This window comes from Bufo bufo, chromosome 2, assembly GCF_905171765.1.
Source record: "Bufo bufo chromosome 2, aBufBuf1.1, whole genome shotgun sequence".
NCBI lineage: Eukaryota > Metazoa > Chordata > Amphibia > Anura > Bufonidae > Bufo > Bufo bufo.
In genome coordinates, this window is record NC_053390.1 from 217,685,996 (window position 1) to 217,707,483 (window position 21,488).

At 45.3% G+C, this 21,488-nt stretch overlaps 1 protein-coding gene across 1 annotated transcript in view; it reads left to right on the plus strand.

The window, feature by feature from the left end:
• Window positions 1–21,010, plus strand: part of DDX55 (DEAD-box helicase 55) — a 71,837-nt gene extending 50,827 nt beyond the window's left edge. Inside the window, exons 11-14 of the mRNA XM_040416210.1 lie at window positions 6,545–6,659; window positions 15,551–15,719; window positions 17,122–17,411; window positions 20,706–21,010. Coding sequence (XP_040272144.1) covers window positions 6,545–6,659; window positions 15,551–15,719; window positions 17,122–17,411; window positions 20,706–20,858 — 727 coding nt within the window. The 3' untranslated portion in view covers window positions 20,859–21,010. The remainder of the gene's footprint in view (window positions 1–6,544; window positions 6,660–15,550; window positions 15,720–17,121; window positions 17,412–20,705) is intronic.
• The last annotated feature ends 478 nt before the right edge of the window (window positions 21,011–21,488 follow it).

The following is a 21,488-nucleotide window of genomic DNA, read 5'->3' on the forward strand; positions in this document are numbered from 1 at the left end:
TAATGGAGGAAGATATTACTCTGGAAGAGATACAAAATGCAATTGCTGGTCTGTCGAATGGGAAGTCCCCGGGCCCAGATGGGTTGCCACTGGAGGTATACTCCAAGTATGTTGACGTCCTTGGGCCCCAATTGAGAGAGTTATTCAAGGAGGCGTGGCGTATTGGTAGGCTCCCGGACTCTATGTATGAAGCATCCATAGTAGTGATTCTTAAACCTGACAAGGACCCGTTGGATTGTTCCTCCTATAGGCCAATATCTTTGCTAAACCTGGATTACAAAATCCTCACGAAGGTCTTGGCCAATAGGTTAAACAAAATAGTGCCTAGCATAATCCATTGCGATCAGACTGGGTTCATACCGGGAAGATCAACTTCTAGTAATATCCGTAGGGCACAAATTATAGCCCAAATTGGGACTTGTCAAGGAAGGCAGTGGGCGATGGCTTCATTAGATACGGCCAAGGCCTTCGATTCTCTGGAGTGGCCATACCTGCTGAGAGTGTTGGGGAGATTTGGCTTTGGCCCTAGATTCCTACAGTGGGTCCGGGTACTATACAAAAATCCGAAGGCTAGTATCTCGATTAATGGTACGACCTCCTCCTACTTCAATCTGCAGAGGGGTACGAGGCAGGGTTGCCCTCTCTCCCCCCTTTTGTTCGCAATTGCCATAGAGCACTTAGCTCTGCGCATCCGCCATGATTCGATATTCAGAGGAGTTGGGCTGGGGGGGAGAGAGGACAGAGTAGGCCTTTATGCGGACGACCTCATATTATACATGAGTGATATGGACACTTCCTTACCACAAGCGATCACGATTATAGAGCAATTTAGTCACTTTTCTGGATTGCATATTAACTGGGCTAAGTCTGCCTTGATGCCGCTGTGGCGATCTGATTGGCCCGAAGTCTACCACAACCTCAGAGTAGTGGACCACTTTAAATACTTGGGGATAGTCATCACCAGAGTGCCGGGAGACTCCTACTCCAGAAATGTTGCCCCTCTAGAAGCTATATTCATTGAGAAGTTCAGGGTGTGGAAGACCCTCCCTCTGTCTGTCATGGGTAGGATCAATCTAATCAAAATGATCCTATTGCCTAAGGGTCTTTACATACTGGAACATGCTTGCACCCCAATATCACGAAATCTCTTGGACCGCCTACACTCCTTAATGATTCAATTCATATGGGGTAGGGCCAGACACAAACTTGCTATGAATACACTACAGAGAGCCAGAGGGCAGGGGGGGGCATCGCTACCAAATTTCCACTTGTACTTCTTGGCAGGACAAATGAGATTCTTGGCTGGTTGGGTTAATGGTGAGTCCCTGCAGAATATGGAATATTATTTGCAGCAGCACCTGGGCTTGTCTAGTTTATGGCCTGTACTAGAGAGATTGGGCTCCTTGTCGAGGCACCTGCTGCCAGTTCATAAGTTGGCACAGCAGGTTTGGAGGGACGCTAAATTGAGACAATTTCAGGATTGGGCCGACACCATGCCTTTATGGGATAACCCTTTGCTCCCCCACTTGCAAGGGATAGAAGGAACACATATATGGGCAGCGTCCGGGATCGTACTCTTGCGAGATCTGTATAGTGAAGGTACCCTACGCTCCTTCTCTCAAATTCAGGAACGTTTTGGAATAGTACGTACCCAATTTTTCAAATACCTGCAGATTAGACAAGCCTTTCGGGAACAGTTTGGGGATGGTAATAGGGCCATTTCTTCTTATCCCCTTATCGGAGTTATTAAATCACAGGGACCCAGAGGTATGGTGTCTGTACTATATACTCACCTTTTGGAGAACCACATGTCAGCGCAACCCATATTAGCTGAGGCCAGATGGAGAGGGAACATTTCACATCTCTCAGCGGAGGATTGGTCAGAGGCCTTAGAAGCAGTCACTAGGGTATCTCCTTCGATTAACAATAGATTGATCCAGTTATTTATGCTACATCGCAGCTATTTAACCCCTACTAGGTTACACAGGATGGGAAGGATCCCCCAATCCAATTGCTTAAGATGTGCACATAATAATGCAGACTTCTGGCATATGATGTGGGAGTGCGAGTACATCAAATCATATTGGCAAGCGGTATTGGGGGTACTCTCGTCACTGGGCTTAGGTCCTATTCCACTTTGCCCCAAGGTATGTCTCCTAGGGATCCTGGATGATGATAGCTGGACCCACTATGATAAGATATTTTTAAGCGAAACATTATTTTTAGCCCGCAAAGTTATTGCTCTCAAATGGATGGCAGATGATTTACCGACTCTGGGGATGTGGAAGAGACTAGTTAATCAAGTGATTCCTTATGAGAAGGTGTTATATGTCAATAGAAAATGCCCTGATAAATTCCAGAAGGTGTGGGGTCTATGGTGTGAGTCGCATCTGACGACTTCAGAGAGATCAGCGGTTTCTTTAGGTCCGTGACAGGACTAACACGTGCCGAGTCCTGCACTTCATTTTGTACGACCCAGTTTGTTGTATTAAATGCCGTGTCTTCTCTCCATCGAATTGTTTATGTATGTATCACCGCCACTCAGCGTGATCTGACCTGTAATATGTCTTTGTATTTTGTCCATAAGACTGTACCATGTATATGCCTTGTTACTCTTATTCAATAAAACGAGTTTAAAAAAAAAAAGCAGCAGGATGAATTCTGAAGTGTTTCGGGCAATATTATCTGCTCATATTCAGCCAAATGCTGCAGAACTCATTGGACGGCGCTTCACAGTGCAGATGGACAATGACCCAAAGCATACTGCAAAAGCAACCAAAGAGTTTTTTAAGGGAAAGAAGTGGAATGTTATGCAGTGGCCAAGTCAATCACCTGACCTGAATCCGATTGAGCATGCATTTCACTTGCTGAAGACAAAACTGAAGGGAAAATGCCCCAAGAACAAGCAGGAACTGAAGACAGTTGCAGTAGAGGCCTGGCAGAGCATCACCAGGGATGAAACCCAGCATCTGGTGATGTCTATGCGTTCCAGACTTCAGGCTGTAATTGACTGCAAAGGATTTGCAACCAAGTATTAAAAAGTGAAAGTTTGATTTATGATTATTATTCTGTCCCATTACTTTTGACCCCTTAACAGGTGGGAGGCACATATGCAAACTGTTGTAATTCCTACACCGTTCACCTGATTTGGATGTAAATACCCTCAAATTAAAGCTGACAGTCTGCAGTTAAAGCACATCTTGTTCTTTCATTTCAAATCCATTGTGGTGGTGTATAGAGCCAAAAATGTTAGAATTGTGGCTATGTCCCAATATTTATGGACCTGACTGTACATGAATATACATACACATGTGTAAATATACATATTTATATATGTATTTACACACACGTGTGCATATACATTGCAATGCATGGGCACCGACAGTGTGTCCACTGTCTGCAGACGTGAACCCATTCACTTAAATGGGGTCTGCAATCTGCATCCGACTGTACTTTTTCACGGTGCGGAGGCATGGACAGAAAACCCGTGGATGCACTCCATAGGTTTCCGATCTGCTTCCATTCCGCACCACACCGTATCTTTCGTATTTCAGACCCATTCACTTCATACGGTGCTCACACGGCTGGTGCCTGTATATTGTGGACCCCCTGTTCGTGGGCCACAATACAGACACAGGCAGGCTATGGTCATGTGCATGAGGCCTAAAGCCATACCTCCTTCCAGTATCCGGCAGGACAGTCCCGGATTTCAGTGGCGGTCCTGGTACAGGGGAGGTATGTCCAAAACAGATAAGTTTTGCCCTAATGCATTCTGAATGGAAAAGGATCCCCTCAGAATGCATCAGTTTGCCTACGATCATTCACCATTCTGCTTTGGAGGCGGACACCAAAATGCTGCTTGCAGGTGTTTTGGTGTCCGCCTGATGAAACTGAGCCAAACGGATCCGTCCTCACACACAATGTAATTCAATAGGGACGGATCCGTTTTCTCTGGCACAATAAAAAACGGATCCGTCCCCCATTGACTTTCCTTCATGGTTATAGAAGACATAATACAAACGGATCCGTTCATGACGGATGCATGTGGTTATATATCCATGACGGATACGCAAAAAAACACAAGTGTGAAAGTAGCCTTAGGGTACTTTCACACTTGCGGCAGGACGGATCCGACAGGCTGTTCACCATGTCGAATCCGTCCTTCCGCTATGTCGCCGGACCGCCGCTCCGTTCCCATTGACTATAATGGGGGCGGAGCTCCGGCGCCGAACGGCAGTGCACGGCGAGAGCCGCCGGACATGCAGGACCTTTAGTCCGGCGGCCTTTCGCCGTGCTGCGCCGGAGCTCCGCCCCCGTCCCCATTATAGTCAATTCTATTCTAAAGTTGGGAGTTATGATAAAGCACTGATGAAATGACACCTAAGGTGCTGTTGTCACTATGGCATCACAAGTAGGCAGAGATGTCATGTGACTGCTCCCCTGGAGACGCTTTGCTGTGATGCATGCTGGGATTTTTACTTTCACTTTGCAGCTGCTCCATCCACACAGCCTCTCATTAATGGGAGCATGCTATGCTAAATGCAGTAGAAAAATTATATATATATACAGTATATCTGTCATGATACAAATTCCTCTTGGCTTTAGTTATTGTCTGGGGCACTTTATTTGTTTTTATACTTATGGTGGCCAACTCCTTTAAGCCTAATTAAGACCTTAAGCCTGTATTACACCAGATGATTGTTGAGCCGATCATCACTAATGAGCGTTTATGGGAACTCTCGTTAGCGATGATCTGCCTGTATAATACTGCTGCTCGTTCATCGGGCAATCAGAATCTTTCAGCAAGTTTAAAAATTATCGATTGCCGGCGGCAGATCGTGCTGTTTAACCACAACCTGCTGCCAGCAAACAATGATTCTGTATGTGGACAAGCGATGGCATTAGCGATGCCCTGCTGCTGCTGCTTCTCCCCGTGCGCGGATAAAAACATCCGGTGTCAGGGGGGAGCAGCCAATGGCAGGCGGTGACGGGGATGAGCCTCCCTAGTGTCACCCGTGATACTAGGAAGGCTTGTCTCCATCACCGCCTGCCATTGGCTGCTGCCCCCCCTTCCCCCCCAACACTGGATGTTGAAGCGGCAGTGCAGGAAGCCAGGTAAGTAGAATCAGTGTGAGGGGCCCTGCATACGGGGGAGTATCTGTTAGGCCCCTTTCACACAAGTGAGTTTTTCGCGCAGGTGCAATGTGTGACGTGAACGCATTGCACCCGCACTGAATCCTGACCCAGTCATTTCAATGGGTCTGTGTACATGAGCGTTTTTTTTTCCCTGCATCAGTTCTGCGTTGCGTGAAAAAAAGCAGCATGTTCTATATTTTGCGTTTTTCACGCAGCCCTGGCCCCATGGAAGTGAATGGGGCTTCAGTGAAAAACGCATTGCATCCGCAAGCAAGTGTTGATGCAATGCATTTTTCACTGATGGTTGCTGAGGGCTCTTTCACACTTGTGTTGTCCGGATCCGTTGTGTACTCGATTTGCCGGAATTACACGCCGGATCCGGAAAAACGCGTAAGAACGCATAATTTTTTCTTTCCGGATGCGTCTTTCCGGCTTTTTTGGTAAGAGACGGCTTCAGGATTTCCGGATCAAACATCAACGTTTTTTTTCCGGATCAGTCGCACGGATCCGGTATGGGGCCAGATCCGTACGACGGATCCGGAAAAAAAACATTGATGTTGGCTTCAGGATTTCCGGATCAGTCTCTTTTCGCACCAGCCAAGTCCTTCCTACTTCCTGGCGCAGACGCAACTTCCGGATCCGTCGTTGCGTCGTAACAACTGAAGATGTTAGGACGGATCCGGAATAATACATTTCAATGGGCTATTATTCCGGATCCGTCGATGTGGCAAGTGTTCAGGATTTTTGACCGGAGCAAAAAGCACAACATGCTGCTGTATTTTCTCCGGCCAAAAAAACGTTCCGGTCCTGAACTGAAGACATCCTGATGCATCCTGAACGGATTTCTCTCCATTCAGAATGCATGGGGATAATCCTGATCAGGATTCTTCCAGCATAGAGCCCCGACGACGGAACTCTATGCCGGAAAACAAAAGCGCAAGTGTGAAAGAGCCCTTAGAGATGTTGTTTGTAACCCTTCAGGAATCAATCCGTCACGCTCGTGTGAAAGAGGCCTTAGTGTTGGATAACCCCTTTAACTACTGAGACTTTTTGTTTAATGCATCACTGGTTAAACCCCCGTTTGCCACCCAGCTTTCCTAGCAAATCTGTTAACTTGTGCAGCGATGTGAAAGCAGGGGATTAGTGCACAGCTAGATTTCTTTTGGGCTGTATATTCTGGGTGACTGCCTGCGTTGGCGCTATAATGGTGCCCTTATCAGTTGTCGCCCAGTTTCTCAATATTGTTTCCTTGCAGGCTGCTTATAAAAAAAACTAAAAATGCTCATAACATAGGACACAGAAATGCACTATTATTCTACATGTTTTAGTGCATTACCGTCTTTTAGATTGTCCTTCTATACACAGGTCTTGATATTTAGCTTCTCAACAATGTTAATTTTCCTTCCAGTGCTTTTGTTCATCGGTGTGGACGTACTGCAAGAATTGGTAATCATGGCAATGCACTTGTATTTTTGCTCCCTATGGAAGAGTCATATGTCAATTTTCTATCAATAAACCAAAAGGTGAATATACTCTTTATAATCTCTTTCATGGCAATGCTGTCTTTACATATCTAGTAGCTTTAATGAATGTTCTGCTATTCATCAAAGTAATTTATTATGCAATTAAATTATATTAAAGGGTTTTTCCGAATTTTAATATTGATGGGCTATCCTCAGAGTAGGCCTTCAGTATCAGAACGACGGGGGGCCGACACGCAGCAGCTCCGCCAGTCAGCTCTTAGGGCTTATGCACACAAACGTATTTTCTTTCCGTGTCCATTCCGTTTTTTTGCAGAAAGTATGCAAAACCATTCATTTCAATGGGTCCGCAAAAAAAAACCTGAAGTTACTCCATGTGCATTCCGTTTCCATATTTCCGTTCCGCAAAAAAATAGAACATGTCGTATTTTTGTCCGCATTACTGTTCTATTAGGGGCCAGCTGTTCCATTTCGCAAAATATGGAACAAACACGGACATAATCTGTATTTTTTGCGGACCGCAAAATACAAACGGTCGTGTGCATGAGCCCTTACCTTGTAGCTCTGTTCATTGTGTAGTGGATGGAGCTTGTAACTTCTGGAGCAGGGGGTTGTCCTTTCCTTTAGGCCTCCTGCACACGAACGTGTGCACCCCGTTGCCATATTGCAGACTGCATTTGCGGATCCGCAATACACTGGTTCCGTTTCGTGGGCATTCCGCACCACGGATGCGGACCCATTCACTTCAATGGGTCCTCAAATCCGGAGATGCAGAATGGTGTGGAACGGAAGCACTACGGAGTGCTTCCGTCGGGTTTCGTCCCGTAATTCCGTTCCGTTAAAGATAGGACATGTCCTATCTTTTTGCGGAAATGGCCGGATCGCGGACCCATTAAAGTGAATGGGTCCGCGATCTGCTGCAGCTGCTTCACGGACGGTGTTCGTGCATTGCGGGCCGCAGCACGACCACGGGGCGCACACGTTCGTGTGTAGGAGGCCTTACAAGTGATGGCCTATCTTCCAAATCGGCAATCAATATTAGATCAGCAGGGGTCCAAAAGTTATGGGTCTCATGGTGACGGAACACAATTTTTTACTTTTTTGAAGAGGTTTTTAACTTTTTAAGTTATTGAAGTAATTGAACATGAGAAAAACAAAAAAATGTGAGTCATATTCATACTGACCCGCAGAATGTCTTTCATGTAATTTTTTTTTTTTTTACCAAATGTTCAAATCGTATACACTGTAAAAATTGATTGTAAAAAAGTACGGTAATTGCTTATTTAAAAAAAAATTTTTAGCCCAATTTTAATTTTTTTACATTTTGGTAAAAAGCTTAAATAATAAAGTTATTGCCCATGGAATGTGGGGAAAAAAAATATAAAGTTTCCAAAATTGGCCTGGTCCTGAAGGGTTAAAAAATTGTGCAGATTTCCATAATTCTCCTTTTTGTCTGCCTTTTGCTTCTGCACTTGTAACATGCTACAGAATATGTTGGAAGCCTTCTGGAATAAATTCCACTTTCTGCACCTTTTGGACGTGCGGTCTCCATTTTTTATTTTTCTGGATACCTACAAGTTGCTTTACTAGGGGCTTTTTACCACCCCTCCTGGAGACGAGCACCCGAAACATTATTACTTAGGAGTGCTGTCCACCCATATTTTCGCATCTCTTGACATGTCTGTTTTATGTTCAGATGGATGTTACCAGTTGGGGGGTGTCCCTCCACAGTCTGGCACTCGGTGCTACCAGTGGCAGACTGTGTAGGGACACGCCCCCCAAATAGTAACACCCAGTTGAATCTAAGGCTACTTTCACACTGGCGTTTTGGCTTTCCGTTTGTGAGATCCGTTCAGCGCTCTCACAAGCGGTCCAAAACGGATCAGTTTGCATTCTAATGCATTCTGAATGGAAAAGGATCCGCTCAGAATGCATCAGTTCAGTCTCATGTCCGTCTGATGAAACTGAGCCAAACGGATCCGTCCTGGTACACAATGTAAGTCAATTGGGATTATGCATTACATTCACATTTTATTGTGGCCCCGTAAGTAGGAAATCTAGCATTCTAGCCTCCCAAAAAAAATTAAAACATTTTTTGCATGTGTGCTGTGTACAGCTAGTTCATTGCTCAGAAAGCCGCCAATAGGTCAGCAGAAACTTGACTTTAGTGTTTGTATTTGTTATTTTATAGACATTTCCTTAAAACTGAAAGCACAGCATTACCTTTTCATCAATATGATATGCACACCCCAGCTTTTTATGTCCAGTAAGGACTCATTCACACAACTGTATACGTTTTTGCTGTCTGCAAAACACAGATACTGACCGTATGCGTTCCTCATTTTGTGGATCGGATCGTTTTTCTCCTGTTTTTCTACAGTGAAGGAGTTTAAGCATGCATGGGATAGGCATAAGGCCATCCTTCATATAAGATAGGGCCAAGGGCTATTCATAGTATTCAGTATATTGGACAGACTAGATGGGCCAAATGGTTCTTATCTGCCGACACATTCTATGTTTCTATGTGTAGACATGCCTATTCTTGTCCACAATTACGAACAAGAATGGGACATGTTCTATCTTTTTTGCGAGGCCACGGAACTGAAGTACCATGTGCAGTCCGCATCCATTGAAATTAATGCAGACAGAAATATACGGTAGTGTGATTGGTCCCTAAGGCCCCTTTCACATGGGCGTTGCGGAAGAGGTCCGGATGCGTTGCGGAAAACCCGCGCGAGTACGTACGCAATTTCAGTCAGTTTTGTCTGCGATTGTGTTCATTTTTTTCCGCGTGAGTGCAATGTGTTTTGCATGCGCGTGATAAAAAAAATTAATCTGGTACCCGAACCCGGATTTCTTCACTAAAGTTTGGGTTAGGTTTTCTGTAGATTTTATTATTTTCCAGAATGCTAAGTAAAATGTCCCTTGAGGGTTAAAAATGATAAAAAATGTACTCTCCTCATCCACTTGAATTTTTTTTATTATTTTTTTAACCCTCAAGGGACATTTTACTTAGCATTCTGTATTAAAGAATGCTGTTATTTTCCATTATAACCATGTTATAATGGAAAATAATAAAGTGAATGGACCTCATCCCTATTTATTATTATCTCCTTCGCAACCATCCGTGAAAATTGCATTGCATCCGCACTTGCTTGCAGATGCAATTCGATTTTCACGCAGCCCTTTTCACTACTATGGGGCCTGTTCTTGTGAATATAGAACATGCTGCGATTTTCACGCACCGCACAAGTGATGCGTGAAAATCGCCGCTCATGTACACAGCCCCATTGAAATGAATGGGTCAGGATTCAGTGCGGATGCAATGCGTTCACATCACGCATTGCACCCAGGGCCGGATTAACGTAGGGGCGGATGGAGCTGCAGCTCCAGGCCCCTGCATGAAAATAGGCCCAGCAGCCCGCATACAGGGCCGCACTGGCACGGCCCGTTAGGCCGGTAGCCTTGACTGCTGCATGGCCGGCCGTGCCGACAGTGAGGAGGCTCCTTGACTGGTGCAGTATTACACAGAGGGACTGACAGAGAGAGGAGCCCATCCCCCGGCCCCGCCCCCAACAGCAGGCTCCAGCACGGACATTGCCCGGAGCCTGACTCCTCCCACACATGTGACTGATCACATGATCATGACATCACGGAAGGTCCTTCAGCCTGCTAGCTGCTGCTTGTGCAGAGCTGTCATCCGGCTGTTCAGGGCTGTGTATCAGGTAGGACTCGGAGGCTGAGTACAGAGTATAGTCATAGCACACATCCCCTATAACAGTGCATCATCCATAGGTCCCCCATAACAGTGCCAACCACAGATCCCCATAACAATGCCATCCACAGATCCCCATAACAGTGCCAGCCACAGATCCTCCATAACAGCACCATCCACAGATCCCCATGACAGTGCCATCCACAGATCCTCCATAACAGTGCCATCCACAGATCCCCATAACAGTGCCATCCACAGATCCTCCATAACAGCGTGATCCACAGATCCCCCATAACAGTGCCAACCACAGATCCTTCATAACAGTGCCATCCACAGATCCCAATAACAGTGCCATCCACAGATCCCCATAACAGTGCCATCCACAGATCCCAATAACAGTGCCATCCACAGATCCCCATAACAGTGTCATCCATAGATCCCCTCCATAACAGCGTGATCCACAGATCCCCCATAACAGTGCCAACCACAGATCCTTCATAACAGTGCCATCCACAGATCCTGTATAACAGTGCCATCCACAGATCCTGTATAACAGTGCCATCCACAGATCCTTCATAACAGTGCCATCCACAGATCCCCATAACTGTGCCATCCACAGATCCCCTCCATAACAGCGTGATCCACAGATCCCCCATAACAGTGCCAACCACAGATCCTTCATAACAGTGCCATCCACAGATCCCAATAACAGTGCCATCCACAGATCCCCATAACAGTGTCATCCACAGATCCCAATAACAGTGCCATCCACAGATCCTCCATAACAGTGCCATCCACAGATCCCCCATAACAGTGCCATCCACAGATCCCCTCCATAACAGCGTGATCCACAGATCCCCCATAACAGTGCCAACCACAGATCCTTCATAACAGTGCCATCCACAGATCCCAATAACAGTGCCATCCACAGATCCTCCATAACAGTGCCATCCACAGATCCCCTCCATAACAGCGTGATCCACAGATCCCCCATAACAGTGCCAACCACAGATCCTTCATAACAGTGCCATCCACAGATCCCAATAACAGTGCCATCCACAGATCCCCATAACAGTGTCATCCATAGATCCCCTCCATAACAGCGTGATCCACAGATCCCCCATAACAGTGCCAACCACAGATCCTGTATAACAGTGCCATCCACAGATCCTGTATAACAGTGCCATCCACAGATCCTTCATAACAGTGCCATCCGCAGATCCTGTATAACAGTGCCATCCACAGATCCTTCATAACAGTGCCATCCGCAGATCCCCCATAACAGTGCAGGGGTGTGGAAATTTAAAAAAAAACTACTTGTCGAAGGACTAAAGCGGGGGCTCGATCTACTTGTCCCTTATGACAACCTACTTGTCCTGATACAAAAAATAATTTTAAATCAAAACCTTATTTCAATGCACCGCCACGCTTTCTTATGCAGGGATGGGTGGCTGGCTTGCGTTCCAGCCTTTGTGGTGTGAAATGACTAAGTTTAGGCCTCGTTCACACCAGATGATTCTGTCCAGAATGCCTACATCGTGGCCGGCTCACTATGTTGTGGGGCAGGAGGGGGCGTGACAATCCATTGAAGTGAATGGCACCTTAGCCACAGGCGCAGGCGATCGGATGCACGGGATCGCAAGGCACAATTATGCCTGAGGTCCGGTCACAAGGCTGCTTGCAGCATTTTGTTTGGACTGGACCGCAGGCATAATGTGCCTTGCGATCCTGTGCAGCCAATCGCATTGCAGCCGTTGGGCATGGTTATGGTGCCAATCACTTCAACAGACCACTACACCCCTTCCTGCCTCACAATATAGTTAGCCAGCCGCAATGCGGTGCAGGGCATTCTGGACAGAATCAGGCCGGAACACACTGCCTGGTGTGAACGAGGCCTTAATGTGATCACTCTTGCTAATCTTAGCACATTACTACCCGTACCTCTAGGTGGTTTAGGCAAACTAGCTGCTGATGTGGCATGGAAAGGACCCCCCTCACCTTCCCAGTTTGACAACACATGCAGAAAGGGGGTCCTCTGAGGGGTGCTGGCAGAGGTGAAAGTTCTATCAATGCCCCTGGCTCTGTAACAGCTGTCACTGCTCCTCCCCCAGAACCTTTCTTTGCTCCACCCCTCCAGCTCTGTGATTTCTTCTTCCCCACGCTGTCACTACACCACGCCCCCCCTTCCCACTCTGTCACCGCGGCTGCGTCACTGCTCTTAGAGATGGGAAGTTCGGATCTTTTTCATGAATCGGATCTTCGGTTCACTTGCTGAGGCTACTTTCACACTAGCGTTCGGAGCGGGTCCGTCTGATGTTTCATCAGACGGATCCGCTCCTATAATGCAGACGTTCGCATCCGTTCAGAACGGATCCGTCTGCATTATAACTTAGAAAAATTTCTAAGTCTGAAAGTAGCCTGAACGGATCCGTCCAGACTTTACATTGAAAGTCAATGGGGAACGGATCCGCTTGAAGATTGAGCCATATGGTGTCATCTTCAAGCGGATCCGTCCCCATTGACTTACATTGTAAGTCTGGACGGATCCGCTCGCCTCCGCACGGCCAGGCGGACACCCGAACGCTGCAAGCAGCGTTCAGGTGTCCGCTCACTGAGCAGAGCGGAGGCTGAACGCCGCCAGACGGATGCATTCTGAGCGGATCCGCCTCCACTGAGAATGCATTGGGGCCAGACGGATGCGTTCGGGGCCGCTCGTGAGCCCCTTCAAACGGAGCTCACGAGCGGACACCTGAACGCAGGTGTGAAAGTAGCCTGAGTTGGCTCTCAAGTGAACCGAAGGTCAGGAGGGACTGGCTCCTGGCAAACACAGCTCTCCTGCAGTGAATGCAGTGGAGCAGACTGTGATGTAGTGGCTATAGTTATTGCAGGGACTCAGATAATTGTCTGAGAGTTTATTAGTTAAAAGAATGGTGTCACTGAGTCCCTACCAGGCTTCCTGCTCTGCTACACTGCTGCATGCACCCTGTACACACACAGCTCTGCTACATGCTATACTAGCTCTGCTACATGCTCCCCCCCCCCCCCCATGGGGGTTCTACAAAAGAGCTATTGTGGGGCAAAATTCATATTCGTGTTTTAAAATGAATGCTTTCTCCTATTATAAACAAGTAAATAAGGACACAATGCTGTGGGGCTGGTGTGCAACTTTTTCCAGGGCTGGTTTTTATCCCCAGTCCGGCCCTGCCCGCATAGGCCGCCTCGCTGAGGTTGCCTGGCGGCCGCCCCGCAACCCTTTAGTAGGACCGAACCGTGCTGACTGTCAGATGATGACAGGGCCAGCGCGCAAGGAGAAATCTCCCAGGCCAGCCCTTTACAGAACTCACCAGGACGATGACAGCTGACAGATCAGGTCAGGTGACAGGTCAGCTGTGCACGCCGCGCTGCGTCGTTACGTCAGACTCCTCCCCTGGGGCCTAGGCCATGCCGTAAAGTGAAAGACCGTGACGGCTGCTGCGCGCGGGAAGTTCAAAATTCTTCCTGCATGGAGTCAGGGGTGCTGCCAGCGGTGAGTCGCGTTCAGCAGCCTTCAGTGTACTGCCCAGAAAACAACTCATAGGCGGTAAGTAAATCAGCATTGGCTCACCTCACCTATTATACTGTATACTTTATACATGTCATTCAGGAGCATGGAAAAGCTGGGTGATGATTTTTTTCACCTAGCTTTTCCATGCTCCTGAATTGCATATCTGCTTATATCATATATATCTTTATAATAGCTGAGCCTGATCTATTATAAACAGATATGCCATTCAGGAGCATGGAAAAGCTAAGTGAGAAATAGTCACCTAGCTCTTCAATGAGTGGTATATCTGCTTATAATAGATCAGGTATTACAAACAGATATACCTAAAGGCAGATCTGCCATTCAGGAGCATGGAAAAGCTAGGTGACTGTTTCTCACCTAGCTTTTCCATGCTCCTGAATGGCAGATCTGCATATAATAGCTTGGCTATTATAAACATGTATGCATATAAGCAGATCTGCCATTCAGGAGTATGGAAAAGCTAGGTGACTATTTCTTGCCTACCTATCTTTTCCAAGCTCCTCAATGGCAGATCTGCTTATAATAGATTAGCTTTTATAAACACATATGCCATTCAGGAGCTTGGAAAAGCTTAGACGTGAATAGCTTTTTCATGCTCCTGAATGACATATCCAGCAGCACTAGTTAACTCCTTGGGGGGTGGCGATACATAATACAGCCATCTATATAGATGGCTGTATATTTAAACTGTGGCCAGAGATGTACACTTAGGCTAAGTTCACACAGCAGATTTTTCACACGCAAACCCGTGCGTAAATCTGCTTCAAAATTCCGCATGAACTTTAGTCCAATAGACTTGAATGGGATTACGCAGACCCGTTCACACTTCAAACTTTATGCATGCGTATTTTCACATTCGTAATTTTGCGTAAATTCACACTTTATTTGTGCTATAAAAAGTTGCTCTGCGTTGCGTTTTCATTTTCTATAAAAAGGCCCATTAAAATCTTCTGCACCAGGCCCATGATGCTCTTAATCCGGCCCTGATTGCACCCGCGCGGAAAACTCGCCCGTGTGAAAGGGGCCTAAGTGTCCATTCACACGTCCGCAAAATGGATCCAGGGCAATTCTGCAACTTTGTGGAATGGATCCGGACCCATTCATTTTCAATGGGGCCGCAAAGATGCGGACAGCACATAGTGTGCTGTCCGCATCCACACAAAAAATAGAACAAGTCTTATTCTTGTCTGCAACAGCGAACAAGAATAGGCACTTTCAAACGTGTGAATGGACCCCAAGGCTGAGTTCACACTTCCGTTATTTGATCAGTTATTTCCATCAGTTATTGTGAGCCAAAACCAGTAGTGAAGCCTACGCTGTGTTTTTGACCCACACCTGGTTTTGGCTCACAATAACTGATGGAAATAACTGAAATGCGAATTCCGCCTTATAGACAGAAAACGTTGACTTGAGGCTGTATTACACCAACAGATTATCTGACCAATCCTTGATCAGATGGCCGTTTACACACACACATCTTTTGTTATACACACCAACTATTGGTCTGATTGGAGAGAAACTGGTCTGATAATCGGTTGGTGTAATACAGCCCTTAGTTTGTGATGTATATATTTCATTATCTTGCGGCTGTATGTTCTCAGTCCTATGCTTTTACCATTGATTAGCTAATTTTTGTAATCTTTTGATCAACAGTGCCCTTTACAAGAGATGGCTGACTTCAAATGTACTGTGGATCATCTTCCAAAATTGCGATCCATAGCGGAAAGTGATCGCGCAATGTTTGAGAAAGGCATGAAAGCTTTTGTGTCTTTTGTACAGGCTTACGCCAAACATGAATGCAACCTAATTTTCAGAGTCAAAGGTGTGTATACTATATATTCAGGATATAACTGTGCACTTACATACTATATCTCGGTCTATATAAAATCTTTCTGTATACTTACAGTGCTGCCCATAATTATTCATACCCCTGTCAAATTTTGACTAAGTTACTTTTATTCAACCAGCAAGTAATTTTCTCAGCTTTTATTTACATTTGAGCAAAAAGTGTCCAGTCCAAAATTATTCATACCCTTCTCAATCATCAATAGAAAAGCCTTTATTGGCTATTACAGCAATCAGACGCTTCCTATAATTGCAGACCAGCTTTTTGCAGGTCTCCACAAGTATTTTTGCCCATTCATCTTTAGCAATGAGCTCCAAATCTTTCAGGTTGGAGGGTCTTCTTGCCATCACCCTGATCTTTAGCTCCCTCCACAGATTCTCAATTGGATTCAAGTCTGGACTCTAGCTGGGCCACTCCAAAACGTTAATGTTGTTGTCTGCTAACCATTTCTTCACCACTTTTGCTGTGTGTTTTGGGTCATTGTCATGCTGAAATGTCCACTGGTGCCCAAAGCCAAGTTTCTCTGCAGACTGCCTGATGTTGTCGTTGAGAATCTTCGTCTATTGCTAGTTTTTCATGGTGCCGTTTACTGTGATTTAGGTTCCCTGGTCCATTGGCTGAAAAATACCCCCAAAGCATTAGGTTCCCACCACCATGTTTGACAGTGGGGATGGTGGTGTTTGGGTTGAAGGCTTCTCCTTTTTCTCGCCAAATGAAGGAAACCTCATTGTGACCAAACAATAAAATTTTTGTTTCATCTGACCATAACACAGAAGACTAGAAGTAGTCTTCTTTGTCCAGGTGAGCTTTTGCAAAGGCCAAGCGAGCTTGTGTGTGCCTCATCTGGAGAAGTGGCGTCCTTCTTGGTCTGCATTGTGCAGTGTCCGTTGGATTGTCTGCCTTGAGACATTGCCACCAGCAGAGCCCGGATTCACCAGAATGGCCTTGATGGTGATCCTTGGATTCTTTTTCAACTCTCTAACTATCCTCCTGGCCAGCACAGGTGTCACTTTTGGCTTCCGACCACGTCCTCTGAGATTTTCCACAGTGCGGAACATCTTGTATTTTTTGCTCAATTGTCAATAAAAGCTGAGAAATGTTTTTTTTTCCACAATAATGCCTATTGTACATCGTATTATTATCTTTTGGGAGACACCTATGTAATTTCCCGTCAAAAAATTACTTGCTGGTTGAATAAAAGTAACTTTAAGTCAAAATTTGATAGGGGTATGAATAATTATGGGCAGCACTGTATGTGGTTAAATATCTTCACTTGGTAGTAGGGTTATCGCAAGGAGTTTTTATTTCCCCTTATGCTTAAAATGTCCTAGTGATCTTTGTTTTGCCCTTGTGAGCCTTAGTTGTTTTACTTCTATAGATTTGGACTTCTCCACTCTTGCTCGTGGTTTTGCACTGCTGAAAATGCCCCGAATGCCTGAATTGAGAGGAAAGGACTTTTCAGACTTTGTTTCCGCTAACATCGATACAGACTCTATTGCATACAAAGACAAAAACAGAGAAAAGCAAAGACGGAAGATGTTGCAGGAGAAAAAAGAGAAACAGGAGGGAGAACGTAGAAAAAACTTTGCAAAAAATAAGGCCTGGTCAAAGCAGAAAGTCAAAAGGGAAAAGAAGAAAAAGATGGCTCTTAAGAGAAAGCATGAAGAGGTAAAACTATACTAACTGCTAATAATAAACCGTTCCATAAATGAAAGAGAGGCTGAGAATGTTCTAAAAAAACAAAGCCTTAGGCCGATAATTGGGGAAAGAAGCTCCTACAAACGCTTGTTCCCAATAATCTGCCCATCTAAACGTGCAGCAGATCACCTGATGACCGAGCGAAACACTTGTTTAGTAACATAGTACATAAGGCCGAAAAAAGACATCTGTCCATCCAGTTCGGCCTGTTATCCTGCAAGTTGATCCAGAGGAAGGCAAAAAAACCCTGTGAGGTAAAAGCCAATTTTCCTCACTTTAGGGGAATAAAAAATTCCTTCCCGACTCCAATCAGGCAATCAGAATAACTCCCTGGATCAATGACCCCTCTCTAGTAGCTATAGCCTGTAATATTATTACACTCCAGAAATACATCCAGGCCCCTCTTGAATTCCTTTATTGTACTCACCATCACCACCTCCTCAGGCAGAGAGGTCCATAGTCTCACTGCTCTTACCGTAAAGAATCCTTTTCTATGTTTGTGTACAAACCTTCTTTCCTCCAGACACAGAGGATGTCCCCTTGTCATAGTCACAGTCCTGGGGATAAATAGATGATGGGAGAGATCTCTGTACTGACCCCTCATATATTTATACATAGTTATTAGATCTCCCCTCAGTCGTCTTTTTTCTAACGTGAATAACCCTAATTTTGATAATCTTTCAGGGTACTGTAGTTGCCCCATTCCAGTTATTACTTTAGGGGCAACTACAGTACCCTGAAAGATTATCAAAATTAGGGTTATTCACGTTAGAAAAAAGACGACTGAGGGGAAATCTAATTACTATGTATAAATATCATGTATAAATGTTTATCAGGTAAAATGATTCACACCTCAATCATTGTTCCCGGGCAGCAGATTGCGCTATCTAACAGTACTCTCTACTGCCCATAATCAATGATTTTGTATGGGAACAAGAGATTGCAGCAGCCATTGCGCCTCCCCATACTGTGGAGATCATGGCATGTAAATACAGCACTTCACCTCCACTGAACGAGCAGCCGACTGTCGGGAAGGAACGCTTCCTTCCCGACAATCTGCTTCTCACCCCGTCTAAATTCACCTTTAGACCTCTTTCACACTTTAGTGATTTATATCACTGATTGTGAGCCAAACCAAAGAGTGGCACTTACACACAGATAAGATATAAGGGAAAGATCTGCACCTGTTCTGTGTTTAGAGCCGGACCTGGTTTTGGCTCAATCACTGATGGAAATCACTGACCGAACACTGACTGTGTGAATAAGGCCTTCCTTGCCTGCCCAGTCGCCTGGCAGTCTGTTTTTGCCACTGCAGCGGCCTTCATTAAGGCCGTTTGAGGGCCCAGAAAACCCCATTCAATTGGCAAATATGCAATATGGATCCAGCAAATGTACTAACTTTCACCACTAGAAACAGGTGTACATTTTGGCGAACAGCTACTCCACTCAGTGGGGAGAATCAAAGACTGTGTAAAACGCTGGTTTTTGTAAATGACCCCCAGTATGTTTCAGTTATATGCACATTGTACAGTGATTTCACAAACATTTTAAAGGGGTTTTCCAATCTTTAGGATAGGTCATCAGTATGTGATCTGTGAGGGTACGACACCCAGGACCGCTGCCGATCAGATGTTTGAAAAAGTCTTCTAGCAGCTTAACCTAGGCCATGTGACGTCACGTTTATTGGTCACGGGGCCTAGGTGCAGCTCGGCCACATTCAAATGAATGGGGTTGAGCTGCAATACCAAGCACAGCCACTATACTATGGATGGCACTATACATGGTAAGCTGAGAGGAGGCAGCGGCGCTCTCTGGAGGGCCTCGGTCTCCTCAAACAGCTGATCTTGGGGATGTTGGACCCCCAACCAATCAGATATTAATGACCTATCCTGAGGAAAAACTTGAAAACCCCTTAAGAGTTACCAGCCATGTGCATTCCGCATTTTGCAGAACAGAAGGGCTGTCCCCTAATAGAACAGTACTATACTTGTCTGTAATGCGGACAATAATAGGACATGTTCTACTTTTTTGCGGAACAGCCATGCGTCCATGGAATGCGCACAGTCATTTCCATTTTTTTTTTCTCAGCCCCATTGACATGAATGAGTCTGCATACGGGCTGCAAAAAATAAAAAAAATAAGTTTGTGTGCATGAGCCCTACGCCATATATTTGTCAAACTTTCTTAATATTTAAAATATGTCCACACATACCAGAAAATATTTTACAAGTGAGGCTACTTTCACACTGCCGTTTCTGGGTCCGCCTGTGAGATCTGTTTCAGGGCTCTCACAAGCGGCCCCAAACGGATCAGTTTAGCCCCAATGCATTCTGAATGGATGCGGATCCATTCAGAATGCATCAGTTTGGCTCCGTTCCGCCTCCATTCCGCTCTGGAGGCGGACACCAAAACACTGCTTGCAGCGTTTTGGTGTCCGCCTGGCGGTGCGGAGCCGAATGTATCCGTCCTGACTTACAATGTAAGTCAATGGGGACGGATCCGTTTACATTGACACAATATGGTGCAATTGTAAACTGATCCATCCCCCATTGACTTTCAATGTAAAGTCAGGAGTCCCTATTAATATACCATCGGATCTGAGTTTTCTCCAATCCGATGGTATATTTTAACTTGAAGCGTCCCCATCACCATGGGAACGCCTCTATGTTAGAATATACCATCGGATTTGAGTTAGATCGTGAAAACTGAGATCCGACAGTATATTCTAACACAGAGGCCAGACCCCCCTCCTTCCCCAGTATTAAAAGCATTGGTGGCCAATGCGGCTCCCTCCCCAGTATTAAAAGCATTGGTGGCAGTGGAAAACTCAGATCTGAAAAAGCTGTTATGCAGATGGATCCGCACTGAACGGATACCATCGTTTGCATTTATAGGTGCGGATCTGTCTGTGCAGATACCAGACGGATCCGCACCTAGCGCAGGTGTGAAAGTAGCCTGAGTTTTGCTGCGGTTTCACTCTGCTACGTTGAAAGGGGTGATTCAGCAGTGAACATTTACAGAAAGAATTGACATGTAGATGTAAAATCTGCACTGCAGGTAAATTTTCGCATTGGATTTTATTTCTCAATATGTGGATGAAATATGTTAAAATCCCATCCACTTTGCACTATAGATGTCTTCTACTGCACATTTTCTACCAACAAATTTGCCTGAAAATTTGCAGCATTTCCACTAGGTGCAGACTTCTAGCTAGTTATCGTCATGGTTTGGTGTATGTAGTAACTTTGCTGATGTATCCTTTAGGGCTCTGACATAGATGATGAAGATGTGAGTGAGCTGCTACGTGATACCAGGCTGTTGAAAAAACTGAAAAAGGGTAAAATCACAGAGGAAGAATTTGAGAAGCAGCTGACGGCTGCTGGAAGATCTAGGGGTGAATCAGATGCATCAGACTGAACACTAAAGACTTTGTGATTCCTCCCCCCCTCAATTCATTATTTATTGTATATAAACCAGGCTGTATGGATTTGATGCTCGGTGCACATATGTTTTTATCATATATGATTATTCAGGTTTTAATACTATAAACAGTGCAAATTTAAATTTTAACATCTGCATTGAGCTTTTCATTATTTAGATCCATCAGAATAAGTTTTTACACCGCGCGCGCCCGCCGTCTGAGTCCGCCATGTCTTTCGGCTGCCAATGCAGTACAAGAGAGACTACGCGTGTGGGCGTGCCTGCCTGGAACGTTCCCGAACGGGACTCCGTGGGTGACGCGACTGACGTCATTGGAGGCAGGAAATGTGTCAGTGTAGGGCAGAGTGGAGAAATATAGAGTGCCTGATGAGATTACAGTCACTATACACTTGTGCTATGGTAATAATAAATACGTGCGTCATAGTAGATATACAGTTTACCTACGACATCATATTACACATCTTATATACCTCATATACTATTATACATATACAGTGTGTTATGTATTATATATACCTTGTACTACATCATACACACATTATATAGTATGTAATTGTAATGTGTGTATGATGTAGTATGAGCTGAGGTATATAATGTTGTGATGAG